At 37.5% G+C, this 14,841-nt stretch overlaps 1 protein-coding gene across 1 annotated transcript in view; it reads left to right on the top strand.

Moving 5' to 3' along the window:
* LOC107092219 (potassium voltage-gated channel subfamily H member 8-like) overlaps positions 1–14,841 on the top strand; it is a 61,386-nt gene that overhangs the window by 35,455 nt on the left and 11,090 nt on the right. The window contains exons 9-11 of the mRNA XM_015386552.1: positions 2,954–3,153; positions 4,384–4,633; positions 8,318–8,532. Coding sequence (XP_015242038.1) covers positions 2,954–3,153; positions 4,384–4,633; positions 8,318–8,532 — 665 coding nt within the window. The remainder of the gene's footprint in view (positions 1–2,953; positions 3,154–4,383; positions 4,634–8,317; positions 8,533–14,841) is intronic.

Below are 14,841 nucleotides of genomic sequence, written 5' to 3'. Positions count from 1 at the left end.
CAAATACCCCATTGCCCGAAAACCCATTTAAACCCAGGTACAATTGGCTTTTAGTGGCAGTGGGAACAGCTCACTGACGCATGACTACCCAGGTCAAACAACTCAGCAGGTGAATTGTGCTATAATCACTTTGGCTCTGACCGGCATGTTGTGGGAACACCAGACCTGGGTTCACCTGGACGACACAGTTGAGCACATCATATGGCGTCAACACACCGCACCAGCCACGTCTGATCCAACAAGCCGAAACAACTCTGTTCACATTCGTTAAACATGGCACAGCGCTAGTAAGAGGGTTTGGGACATATAAAAGAGTGAAACAATAAAGAATGTTTACATGTTGCTCCCCATTTTTTTACTTTATGTAGCACTGGTGACAGCATAATCTGGTGTCACCAGACTCGCAGCCGTGGGGGGGCAAAGACCACGCATCTTGCCAGCTAAGGGTTAGACCCAGCTTTTCTTTGACAGTGCAAAGGGAGCCAAAAGGGGATTGTTAGCTGGTCGACCCATATAAAAAAAAAAAAAAACACCTTAAACATGGTATTTTTAGTTGGAAAGACGCTAAAGTGGATTTTTAACGGCTTATCTGCACATGGCAGAAACCTCTTGTTTTTAGCTTATGTGTTTTTTTTTAGCCTGAATAAGACTCAGACTTTTCTCAGCCTTAAGAATTAGTATGATACAACAGAGTTGTGAGATGGGCAGAACCCAGATGGTAGAGGCAGCTTTGCTTTAAATGGCAAGTGCTTCTCTTAGGGGTTGGAAGAAAACTTTGATCCTTAGGAAATGTATACTGTCAGGGTTTGGTTAAGGTTTTGAGGACACAAATGCAGAGGCGAGGAGGCAGAGGTGAGTCTTGTAGTTTTAATGTAGAACTCAAAGGCTACTGAGGCAGGAATCCAAAAACACCAACAGAAAAAGTATAGAAAAAAAACACAAAACAGAACTTTGGAGACTTCAGGGAAAACATGCATGAGGAGCCAGGAAAAGACAAGGAACCAGCACAGAGGAGCTGCACAGGGAGAGTAGATATGGGAGACTGAACTAAGACAGGATTAATGAGCTGATTGGGAGCAGGTGTGAATAAAGGATTCTAGAAGGGAGCTAGGGAAAAGGGGACCAACACAAGAGAGCAACAAAGAAAAACATGAATCAAAGTGAAACTAAATACTCAAAAGAAAACTTAACAGAAGCAAGACCATGACAAATACTGTCATAGGTCTAAAGACAAGTAAAGTTTATTTATATAACACATTTCATTAGCATGAAGAGTCTAAGTGCTACACATAAGGAAAAAAAAGTACATTGCAGTGGCACGATACCTAAAGAGACTAAAAATGAGTATAAAAACTAACAAAATGTTAGGCAAAAAAGAGGAAAAGTTGGACTGTAAACTGAATAAGTAATGCTCAGATAGCACATTCATAGCCTAGTCCATTTCTAAACTTGATTTTAATCTTAGTTTTTTTTGCTCTACTAATCAGGAATAAAATATCAGAAAACTGAAACCCTAAAATCTGCTTCTCTATGTTTGGTTTGCACTTTGAGTAGATTTGAGCCAGAAAACCTGGGCAGCTGATACACTAACAACAATCTGTCAGGTATTTTGGTGCTAAGCCATTCAGTGTTTTATAAACTAACAGAAGCATTTTAAGTCTTATCTCTGAGAGACAGGGAGCCGGGGTTCCAACTTTTGGAGTGCTTTACTTTCTTAGTTTTATCGAGGACACAGACAGCAGCATTCTGGATCAGCTGCAGCTTTCTGACTTTTTATGCAAATCTGTGAAAACACCATTGCAGTAATCAATTCTAGCATGAATATGTTTTTTGCAGTTCTGTTGAGAACAGTCCTTTAATCCTGGAGATGTTCTTAATGTGATTGGGGGTAGAGTTAGCTTCAGATTGAATTTCTCTGGTTGAAGTCTGAGTCTATAACTACACCCATATTTCGACCATTAATGAACAACTTAAGCTGTATGATAAGTTATGAACAACACGGGCAAAAAATATGCATTCTAACCTCGCTCAAGCATGGAGTACCTTGGTAAGCAGCAGATAAAAAGAGGGGAAAAGAGTGGTTTCTGTGTGTTATTTCGGGGGAAAGGAAGGGACGATGTTTGATTTGGTTCAGCTAAGAAGCACAATCCACTTGGTCCAACAGGTATCTCTAAGAGATCTGCAGGGTTTAATCTGATTAATTGCAACAGCTATATGAGCACATCTCCTCCGAGCTGGCTGGCCGCTTTATACCAGTGGCAATACAATAAAAGTGCGGTGGAACCAGTGGGATGCAGTTCTGTGCTTCGCTGAAGCACCTCGATGACACAGTTGGCCCAGAACTGTTCCGTAAGCTGCAAACAAAGATCGACCAGGCGAAAAACTGGATAGTTTTTTCTCAGCTCCTTCAGAGCACATCAGAATCACAATGAAAAGGACACTACGTTCATTCCCTTGGTAGAAGTATGATTTTTACCTGCAAAATCAGACTTCTACCAAGGGAAAAGTTGCCACGTAATGTGTCTACAGCTGAAGACCAGTGTGTCTGGCCTATCAGGACCAGAGGTCACAGGGCAAAGGGGAAGAAAAAGGGGAGTCTGTTGCTGAGATAATTTCTTTCACAGGGATATGACATCCGGGGTGCTCAGCTCGCTTCATCATTGACATTTGATCTCCAACATATAAGACCTTTAAATGTGATGTGAGATGGAAATACTTGTATTAATTTAATGCATTAGTGGCTTATAGGTGTTGTTCTCCCTACCATTAAAATACCACAGTGAAATCAAAAGCAAAAACTACTAGACCTACAGCGAGCTATGGAAAGGGTTTTGATGAACAAATTAACACAGAGATGGTTTTAACTAGAAACAAAACCAACCGTTATTCATGGGCTTGTCTACAAACAAGACTATCTAAGCCTGTTTTATCCTTTTTCCTGTCTCCTCTGTAGCCTTAATGCATGCTGTGGTTTTTGGGAACGTGACCGCCATCATTCAGAGGATGTACTCCCGCCGTTCTCTCTACCACACTCGCACCAAGGACTTAAAGGACTTCATCCGTGTGCATCGGCTCCCAAAAGCCCTGGAGCAGCGTATGATGGAGTGCTTCCAGACCACCTGGTCCGTCAACAATGGCATAGATGTCAGCGAGGTAGGAGCGACCGACGGGATATGAGGCAGGGATGAATGTTCACATTTTGGCTGGAAATGTCAAACCATTTCTTAAACTCCCCTAGACATGTCATTCGGCGATTGACTTTCGAAGTAGTAAAAGAATGGTTTTGCTTTGAGTTTTGAAAAACCTCACAGAGAAGAGGACATTTTTTGTTATATGTTTCGTCCATCATCCAGAATTGACCCTTAATCTAACAGATTAATGGCCTCAGACATGAGATGCACACTTTGCAACATTTTTTCATGAATTTCAGTCTTGATAAAAACTTTGAAAGTTGCCCACTTTCAAACAAAGATCACCAAAGTACATCCAAAAAGCAGGTTTCTAATGATTTTATCCATTTAACCAACCCTTCTCTTTGGGAAAAAGTATTTCCCTCTTATAATAAAATAATAAAGAATGGTAAAAACAGATGGTCATAAAAGCTTTGTCATTTAGCTTTGAGATAAGCTTTGAGATAAGTTTTCACAGCGTTGGACAGGGGGAGAAAATATTTATAATATCCTCTATAATATCAGCCAGTTTCATCCTGAACTGGTAGCTTCAGCATTTGATGTCAGCAGTATCAACATTAGATTTTAATGGCTTATCTTAGTCTATGTTGCATCGTCAGTCAGGTCTTTGTCATTGTTCCTCAAGAGTAAAAAAGAAAAAAGTAGCAACTGAAAATAATATAAAACAAACAGTGCAGGCAAATAGTGCAATTAAAAGTATTTTTTTTTATAAAAAGGTTAGAAAAGGACTGTGCAATTAGAGAAGAAAATTATATATATACAAGAATATTTACACCGAGATTGCAGTATTGCACTCAGGTGCTACAATGTTTGGGTAACTTCTTGTTTCTGCAGGTCTGGTAGCAAAAGTATAAAAATATTAAAACTGCATATTATTTCACCCATGTAATCTTTATCCAATAATAGCATATCATAAGCTGAAATGTTTTTACGAGAAAAAAAAAAATAAGAAAAGAGCAAAATCCTTTTCAACCTGATCCAAAATTGGAATTCACCAGTTTTAAACATGCAGAGACAGTGAAAGACTGTTTTCTAGATGTGTGTATGAGTTGTGAATTTATGTGGGAAGGTGAAAGGTTTATTTTGCCTTCCTACTCATGAATGGTCCAAGAATGGAGCAGAGGGAACCAATTGTCTCTAAAGGCTTTGTGAACCACATTTAGTGATAGATTTCTACTGGGTTTCTCTGCAGCTGCTGAGGGATTTCCCAGATGAGCTACGAGCCGACATAGCTATGCACCTGAATGAAGAGCTGCTGCAGCTGCCCCTGTTTGAATCAGCCAGCAGGGGGTGTCTACGTTCCCTTTCCCTCATCATCAAGACCTCCTTTTGTGCTCCAGGAGAGTTCCTCATCCGCCAGGGCGACGCCCTCCAGGCGATATACTTCGTCTGTTCAGGATCTATGGAGGTTCTGAAGGATCACACGGTTCTGGCTATTCTGGGTAAATCAACTTTTTACGCAGAGAGTCTAAAAAAATCCAATCCATAAACTTATTCACCATTACTATAGATAACAGTCAAGTCTAATTCAAAGTTGACACCAAGGTGTTGTCTACCGACTTATTTTATTTGAGGTGGTGATATTTTGAAAGCAGGTAAGTGAATCATTATTTTTTTCTTCAAGCCTCGAAAGCTGATTGGAGTCATTTTTCCACCTGAATCTTGAAGGTCTTTTTTGTTGAGGTCTCCAAACCAAAGAAGCCCTCCTAGATTCCGGCAGCAAGGTGACTCAAAAAGCAGCACCTGGAAAATTTGTGTAAGGAGGTCTAAGATGCAAGGACCAAAAGAAAAATGGGAGAAACAAGCAAAAAAAGTCCCACCTCTGCAGCCATTTTAAAATAGTTTCTTTCCTATCAGAAATCAGGCTTTTTGGCATAATCCTCCAATATTAATAGGAGGTTTGAGGAAATTGAAGATGACTGTAGATGTTTAATATCAAAAATGTCTTACTCATTCGTGTCATTTTAAAGTTTTTTTTGGAGGATTCTTGTGTTAAAGCTTCTAAAATTGGAGATAATATTTGATTTAGTTGAAGAACTTGCTGATGATCTCATAATTATCCCATCGCACCATAGCATAATGCTACCGTCACCTTACCTAAAAGTTGATACAGTATAATTTGCCTTACTGATTTCTACACAATACTTTTTCACATCAGCAATAAAATGAGCTCTCGCTTTTTTCTGACCATTATTGCTTTCTTCCTGCTTGATCAGAACCCTTCAACTCCAAACTGATGCTAGTCTCATTGCAAAAAATTGAAACTTAAATATGTAATTGTTAAAATTTGTGCTTTTTTGCCTTGAACTGAGGAGATAAGTGAGACACGTTGCCGATGGAACAAGACAATTTACGCTTAAAAGAAAAAAAAATGCATTTCTTATTTCAAGTACATATTATCCAATTATCTTACTTTAAGGGGAAAAAAGCTCTTTCCATTGCCGTATCATCTTATTTACCTGTTGAAATTAAGGGTAAATACACTTAATTTAAGACATTTTTACTTATTTCTAGATTGTTTTTGCAGTGCTGCAAGGCTTATTGTGGAAGCAGTGTCCTTTTTTGTTTTGGTTGTTCTTGAACATCTTGATCAATTTATTTTCATCTCTCAGGAGGATAGTTTGGGTGTACTTCTACCACTGGACAAAGAAGGATAACATCCAAGTGTAAATGTGTAATAATCTGTTTTTCTTAACCTCTATAAACCTTCTAAGAACAAGTTTCTTAAACGTGGAACTGCCAAAGGGAACCTTCCACCTGCTGTCAATATAAATTAATGACAAGTCATTGATTTAATTAATCATTTAGAGAAAATGCATTATAAATTTGTTTGTGTGTTGAAATTCTGGTTTAAAAAAAACATGTATAATTATCACAACTTGAAAAAGTCCTGAAAAGAAGAAGATTTTTGGCATTTAGCTATCATTTATCATTCTTCTGTTTGTTATAAGGGCCAAAACCCCTTTTTACTGAAAAAAAAAAAGCTATATAAGCATTCAGTATTATTAAAACTAGAATAATGTTGATGCTTAACCTTCCCTTTGGTAAAACTATTCACACCTCATCAGGTGAAAGATTTAGTCTGACAGAGATGCTTAGGGGAGCTCTAAAGCCTAAGAAAAAAAGTTTTAACCTGCAGGAATGTTGTAATTAAGGGAGGAAATCACAAAAATCATTGCTTCTCCCCCTAGTTGAATGGTTGATTGGCCAGCTAAAGCTGCAAATGTCTGTCAGTATTACTCCCCTTCGGTACGTAACCGAGCATCCCCAGGGTCATGTCCCACAACAAGCACATTGACAATCCTCCTAGTCCAAGGAATGCAGATAAAACAGAATACAGAGGTACAAACAGAATCCAAAAACAGTCCTGGAAACAGTTCAGCCTCATTCGACAAGAAGAAAAAAAAAGATGGAAAAATAGCAACGCAGCATTTCAAACCAAAGATCTATTGCTGTAAATAATAAAATGAGCGCTGCCCACAGAGGATAGATGCTGTACTCATTAGTTTGGTGCTTGTGCACAGGCATGTGGATATTAAAATGAACAGCAGCACTGAGCAATTCCTCCTCCCCCCATAGATGACCCTCTCTTCTGTGCTAACAGAGAGGTGCTCAGTGAATGTTATTTTCTTCCTAGTGGTTATTTTACTTTATATACCCATAGGCATGCATTAAAATCCTTTGGAGGTGCTACTTCGGGTTTGCAGCACAGGTGGAAATGGTAAGAAATGAGAGGAAACAGAAAACAACAACTCAAAGTAACATAACGCACTGAAAGAGAATCATTCGTGTTTTTTTTTAAGTCTATCATTTGTATTCAGCCTCTCTATACATTACAGCATTAAAGAACCACCTTCAGAAGAACCCGATTAAATAAACTAAAAGTTTGCAAAGAATTCTCAGTATGAATACATCAGATAAATTATAATAAAGCTAATTATGCATAAATCAAGCGGAACACTATGGCGATAGCCGTACTGCTCCACTTGTGAAAGCAAAATCTGCTAGGCTCTTCTTGGCATCAGGACAATTATCCTTATTGCAACATTGCCAGACAGGACAATGTGTAAAAAAAAAAAAAAAAAAAAGCCCCAATAAATAAACTAAATATTTGCAATGCATACTCATTAGATGTCTAAAGAAAGTCAGGAAAAGTGTAATCCTGTCTCAAGCCATGCTGGAGAACCAAATGGCACTCTAGAAAGAAGAGATCAAAATTATATTTCCTTCAGCCAATGGCGGAGGCTGCATCATGCTGTGGGCTGGTCTCTTATCCGAAATGAAACATTCTCCATCTTTCAGAGGTTGAGCAAAACTCTCCAAACAAAAAACATGATCACATGAGCTGAATTTCCATGAATCAAATGGCGCAAATTTTGATTACGAAAATAGATTTACTAAATGGAAACACTGCAATTTTGACGGAACTCATGTTTTTTAATAAAAAAAAAAGTTTTTATGCTTTGATGATATGTTTTTTGTTTTTTTTTTGGCTCATATCAAATTCTTTGATTTTGCGAAACACTTTTTGCATCATAAGATCTGCAGTTTCCGGAAGCGTATTGTATGGAAGCGTATTGCATTCACCAAAAAATAAAATAAAAAATCTGAAAGCCTATCTCATAATTACGAGATCTTTTCTCGTAGAAGCTGTACCTTACTGCCTTTTAAAAAGACGACGAAGACTAAGTAGTTGGAGGATGATGGAGCCCCCTAGAGGCATGGCAGAATTAAGGATACATCTCAAGTGTTTACACTTCCATGTTGTTTTCAGAGTTATCACATGAACAAATGTATTCGCAAACAATTTGGATTGTTATTTAATGAAAATATCACAATTGCATAATCAGAATTTTTTTAATTAGCAGATTATCGACATAGTTTTATTGACATTTGCAAAGGAAATGGAGCTAATGAAACATAGCGGTGGCAGCATCATGCCCATTATTGTTTTCGGTTAAACTAGACAAGTATTGTTATGTTCTTAGAAGTGATGCTTCTTTGAATGCTTTAAAAATTGTTTCTCAATGCTAGAAATTCATTTTCCTAGGCGCAGATTTAACAATGAGCGCTAGCATCTGATAATTTTTTGATGCTCATCTTTAAGTTTCTGTGTCTCTTTTAAGGTCGGGGTGACTTGATTGGCTCCGACTGCCTTACCCAGGAGGAGGTGATCAAAACCAATGCCTGTGTAAAGGCCCTCACCTACTGCGACCTGCAGTACATCAGCCTCAAAGGGCTCCGCGAGGTGCTCAGCCTCTACCCCGACTACGCCCAGAAGTTCCTCACTGAGATCCAGCACGACCTGACGTACAACTTGCGCGAGGGACACACCACTGAGGTACAACTGCAACTCACTGGTTTGATGGCAGTTTAATATATAAAATATATGGACAATTGTTCGACACAGTATAAGTTGGCAGAAAGGGACAAGCACCAGATAATATTTACAGTATATGGATATACTGTGAGTTTACTGTGGCTTTAAAGCATAATGATGCTCTCTGATTGCTGCTGAGAATAGGTAGACTAATACCTGATAGGTCTGTTATAAATTCTGCCGGGCAATAAACCAACGGACATAATTATAATGGATATTTGTATCCTAATATGATGATAATTTAGTTAAGTTTTCTAAATAACGTTAAATCCTGTAACCAGAAGTTCTTTTAAACATCCAAACTAAATGAAAAACATCCCAAAAATAAAAACTACAAGTGAAAAATACCATAAAATGGCTAAACTTAGTTATTTAAACAAAAAGTGCAAACTATCGACAAAAGCATCTGGATAAAAGCTGACGCCTCTACTCGCCACATAGAGTTAAGTAATGTTTTCAAGGTACGTTTTTCCAGAAAATTGGTACAGGGTGTCAAAGGATAACTACATATTTTAAAAGGACAACTTTTACCATTTTAAATGGTAGCATCCTTTAGATGAAGCACACTGATTTTTGTCGATTCGTGGACTGGAAGATGGAGACAGCAACATCGGTTCCATGTTTTTTTTCTGCAGCAGGGACAACTGCATTAGATGATTGTGTTTTAGGACATTTGCACATTTGTGCATGAAGCTGCTGTTAGATAACAGTTGCAACACATTTGTTATCAAATTTGTAAAAAGGCTCTTATTTTGGTTCACTGAAATCCTAAAGCCTCAGAATGAACTTTGTAACTTTTCAGTGACTTTGCATGTTGTTACCTTTATGTCCTAAACCTGGATCCTACTTCTATCAACAGTAAATATGGGTCAGGATTTTTTTTTTTTAAACTTCTGTATGACTGCTTGCAGCACACTCTAGATCTTGAGCCTTTCTAATCTGTGAACTCTTCTTTCCCCAAAATTTTTATGCAATGCCTTTGCAGTTGAGAAGGATTAGCCATCTGGTCTGTGGGGGGAGCAGAGGAACGCACTGCTTCTGCTTGAGAGGCAGCCAGCAGATGACAAACATGAGCTGCAGATTCAGATGCTGGCAATTTAGCATCACATCTCAGCTGTAATCTTTACATGAATGAGCGGCTTCTGTCAAAAACAGATAGGTCGCATTTTCTCCGAGTGACCTTGTTAATTAGAGCAGTGAATCCAGTGAGATACTGTACAGTATTGCAATGGGCGAAAAATAATATATATGTGGGGTATTTTCCATAAATTACAAAACCAAACAATTTAATTGATTTTATTTAAACTTTTATGATAGACATTTATTTTACACACTGTTATATATTTGAAGTGTTAAAAAAAGATTGCTGTATCCAATCAATTTGAAGTTTTGATGGTGGGAAAATCTGTGTTGCATATTAATTCAGTTCAATTAAATTTATTTAAATAAAACCAATTAACTTCACATTTCATCTCAATGCACTTTACAGAGATAATTCAATTAAATCATATGGACAGATTGGTTAAAAGCTTTCATCTAAGAAAACCTGCTGATTTCATTGAGTTACTAGCTTTGCAGCATTTGCTGCTCCTGGATGAGGAGGCAGTAGATTTTAGCTTGTATTGTGACATGGACTTTACTACAGTCCCTCAAACTGAGCATGCATGCAGCGAGTGTGGAGAGGAAAACATCCTTTTAACAGGACGAAACATCCAGCAGAACCAGGCTCAATGCGAGTGGCTGACTGCATTGGGGTTCAAGAAAAGAGAAACACACGAACAATGAAACAGAAAAGGACTGATCCCTAAATAATTTGTCTGAGTCTCTGCTGAGACCACAGATCCCCAACCGGGTCCCAGATTAGACAACAGAAAAAACCTTTTTGTAGCAAACATTCTTTTTCTTTAATACCATTTATTCTAATTCTTTGGGGACATTCAGGCTATGTAAAGAGCACTGATCTTCAAACCCAATAAGTTCAAGCAATATATACTAAGAAAGGAATTACCTAAATGAGACATACCGTAAATACGTGTGTAAAAATGTTTTTGTATTTAAAGGCAGGAAAGTGTATTCTGTGGTGAAAGATATGGCCAACGGCTGTTTGTGTATTTTTGAATTGTGCGTATGTGTCAGTGCCCCCTCCTTCGCAAAAGGTCTCTACACCGGAAACGCCTCTGGCGGTAATTTTTCACCTAGAGAGGCAACAAAGTGCCAGGTTGCACTTAGTCAGAATGACATTTCCATAAGAAAAGGTCTTTGCCAGTGTTCTCACTGTACACGTTTCAGAATTAAAAAAAATATACAGTACAGAATTAAAACTTCTGTCCAGCAGAAGTTTTGCAACCAAAGTGAAAGAATGCCAGCAATCAATTAAGTAATTTTAGCTGAATCTGGACACTTAATTTGTGAGAAAAAAAACCTATAAGGCACTAAAATGGCGCACATTTTTGAAAACACCCTATGTGACTAGACAAAAAAGTTATCATAAATTTAATTGATGTAAATCTATTGCAGAGTTAAAGCTTTTAAACTTAAAACTTTGAGCCATAACCAGCAGCCTGGTGGAGGTTAATAACTCTTCTGCTCCGATGCTCCAACTCATTGCTCATCTTTATGCCAGCTGAGCTGGTCACCAAACTTCAGTTTCATATCTGCCAGAGAGAGCATCCTCCAACCTCTAATTGTATTTATGCTGTGGGAATGATTTTTGCTAAATGAAGCTTCACTGCATTAAAACTCCTAGCTCTGCAATTTATTTAGAGAATTAAAACAGACCTACAGGTCTTCAGCATTCATCTGAGTGTGAGTTAATATGAGTGTGTTAAAAACAGTGATTATCTTAATATCTCCGTAAAAATCATTTCATTTTTATGGAAAATATGATACTTAACAAAGGGGAGAGGGGAGGGGAATCGAAATACATAGGACATTACATGCAACATATATGCACGTGCAGGGAATTCATTGGTACATCCTCAATCAACCGTGGTTGGAGACTAAAAATAGCGCTGTCAGATTGGTGGGGGAGGGACAGGGTCAACCCTAACTGGATAAAAATAGAGCACCAACCAGATGGAGACAAGATGATAGAACATCGGGAATGAAGGGAAGTGGCAGGGGAGGAAAAGAGGAAGAAACTCGCTGATATATGCGTTCACGTGCCAGCACACAGTCACAGTTGTGTTTTCATCCTGTCTGCATCTATTAAATTCTCCTCCTGAAGACTGAACCTTACCATAACCTCAAGCTATGCTTCACCTTGAGATTAAATTATTAACATCATGCTACTGCAGTGGTCACAATGTCATTGTGCATGCTCTGCAGAAAATCCCATATCGCAGTTTTATACACCTTCATACAGTATCTAAGCCCATCAGAAATGTCCTTGCACAAAGAAGCAGAATTAACTCTCACAGTACAATCCAAACACTGTGCCACATTTCATCCTACAAAAGCATGCATTGTCTGTCAGCTTGTCAGCATGCATCATAGCACTTATGCAGCACATGCATAAACACCTGCAAACACACCAATCTTCTTGCCACACTGCATGTGGCACGTGCTGCTCTCATAAAAACAGACACTTGATTCTAAACAGTTATCTTCTCCCCTCATTTCGCCCCCACCATCACCTCTCAAGAGGCAGACCTCTGCTAAATATAAACCTCTGTGATCTATAAATACCAGTTGGGCCTGTGAGCCAAGAACTGGATGAAGAAGACAACAAACAGAAGGGATAAACATGATGAAAAGCCTCAAAAGAAAGTTTTCAGAGAATACAGCCAAGACAAAAAATACAAATAAAAACTTCTGCACTTAACAACATGCTGTCTGCAGGTCTGCTTTAATGCAGCCTGTCAGGATAAACAATCATAATAAGATCCTTCATATTTTTCATCTTAAGAACCACAAAGATTTTCATGCTAGCTTAGTTTTGAATGAAGATGCTCCTTTGCAGTGCTGTACATAAGCTGAATGGACATCAGCATAAATGCAGCTCATGAATGGTATTTGTTCCCCTTTCACTCTTACTTTTAAAGACTCAGCAGCTCCCCCATATGAGTAAAAAGTGAAGTGATAAACAGACAGTTTTCAAAATCAGCACTGTTAAGCAGACAATGAAGAAAAAACAAATAATATATGGGAAAAAACTAACAGTATCCACTTTAGGAAATATTAGAGCAGCTTGAAATACCTTTTAATTTTTTAAATTGCAGTGTTTCCATTTAGTATATTTTCATGTACAAGAAACCAGTGTTGAATAAAGTACTGAAATCTCAGAGTCAAGTAAAAGTATAAGTACCTTTCCAAAATATGACTTTGGTAAAAGTCCAAGTCACTGACTGAAATGTTACTTGAGTAAAAGTCTTAAAGTATCTGAAATGGCTTGTACTTAAGTATAAGAATTACTGTAAAAATAGATGCAGAAAAATAGATACTCAAGTAGTGAAAAGTATAAGTAAAAAGTGCAGTTTGAATTACATTTTTTTTTTTACATTTTGGTAAACTTTGAATGTTAAATTCACTTAAAATAATATACACAACCAAGTGTAGGATAAATTTAGACCAATTTTTATTACTGCTACTGTTATTGACATCATTACAAAATAAGGAAAAAAACTGAAGCTTATCTGGCATCTGAAGAGGGAGTCCAGTTTGAAGCCCCTTTTGTAAATGCGGCCAAGATGAAGAAAAAAAAAAAACGCTGTAAATTACTGTACTTCATAAACAAAAGGCGCACACATAACAGGTCATTTTACTAAAGAAAACTAAATGGGAGGGAACTGCAGCTTATTTGGCATTTGAAGAGGAAGACATTTTTTGTAAAACTACCTTAAAACGTAAAAAAAGACAGTGCTGAAATTAAATGTACATCACACCAGAGAAAAAAACGATGCACTTCAGGCCAATTAACTAAATTTTAAACACTTTGTAAACACAAGCCCCTCATCCCCTCCACACTTTTGCCCTTGACTTTTTTCTTCCCCTCCAAATCTTAACCACCCCTTGTGGTCATCCTTGCACATAGCCCCATAATCACTTGAAACTTTAAAATTTTCTGTTCATCTTCAAAAGCCTGCTACAGTCAACATTTAGCTTAGGCTAAATGAACCACGTGTGGAACTGAAAACAATGCCAAACAAAGTTCATTTATACAGATAACGTTATGCTCAAGATTTCACAATAGTCCCTAGTGACCAATCTATATAGGTATATAGATTGATCCAATAGGATATATCCTATTGGTGTTGATGAACAAGCCCAGGCAAGACCCAACTTTGTAGTCAATAGGTGGGGTCAAAACTCTTGCGTTTCTCTCGCTCGGGTTTTATTTATTTATTTTTTTTTTATTTATACTTAGTAACTAAACCAAATATTGAAAATGTATCGGAGTAAAAGTATGCAATTAACTTTGTAAATGTAGTGAAGTAAAAGTGAAAGTTCTCAAAAAAATGTATACTCTTGGAAAGTATAAAGTACTCCAAAATATACTTAAGTACAGTAGTGAAGTATTTTTACTTCGTTACTAAACACCACTGCAAGAAACAGGCTTGCATTGAGTATTTCCAGTGTTTGTAGTCTTGAATCTCAAACACAAAAACTTTAAGCAGGTTTGATGAAGAATTACGGTAAAAACCAGTAAGAAGTACTGGACCTAATGGTGGCTGTTTGAGATCTGTAGTTTTTATGCACATTTCTCTATTTCACAATAATAACAGAAGTGAATGATAAAAAAAAAAGAATTTGATAGAGAAATAGAATTGTAGGGAAAAAGTTTAAATGAGACTGTAATAAATAAATTACATTAGCATTAATCTCTTTCTTACATTGTCTACATTATAGAACCCAAAATTCAGTGTAAACCCAGGAATACCTACTGTTCAGGGGTGTCTTGGTCTGGCAGTGCTGAAATGCCTTGTCTGGGTGGTTAAAGAGCCTGTAGCTGGGTGAAGCCTTCAAGTTCGTCTTGGCTGACTACACATCTGTATCCTAAAAGACAGACGGAGAATTTCCAAACAACTGTCTGGCTGGGAGTCTGTGCATCAATTCAAGCCACATGTCATTCTTAGGCACTTTAAGAAAAATGGGTCTAATTCAATTACAGTCCATTACATTTAGTTTTTTCCAAAATCAGGAAAGGCTTCAAAAGTATAATCCAATTAATTTATGCTTTAAACGTATAATGGAGGATGTTCTTTTTCTGGGTGGCTCATTTAAATAAGTGTCCTCCTAACTGTCTATCATTCTAACGATATATTTACGAAA

Source organism: Cyprinodon variegatus, unplaced genomic scaffold (genome assembly GCF_000732505.1).
Source record: "Cyprinodon variegatus isolate N-32 unplaced genomic scaffold, C_variegatus-1.0 Scaffold371, whole genome shotgun sequence".
NCBI lineage: Eukaryota > Metazoa > Chordata > Actinopteri > Cyprinodontiformes > Cyprinodontidae > Cyprinodon > Cyprinodon variegatus.
Note: the sequence above shows the minus strand (reverse complement) of the source record. Positions and strands in the feature narration are given on the sequence as shown.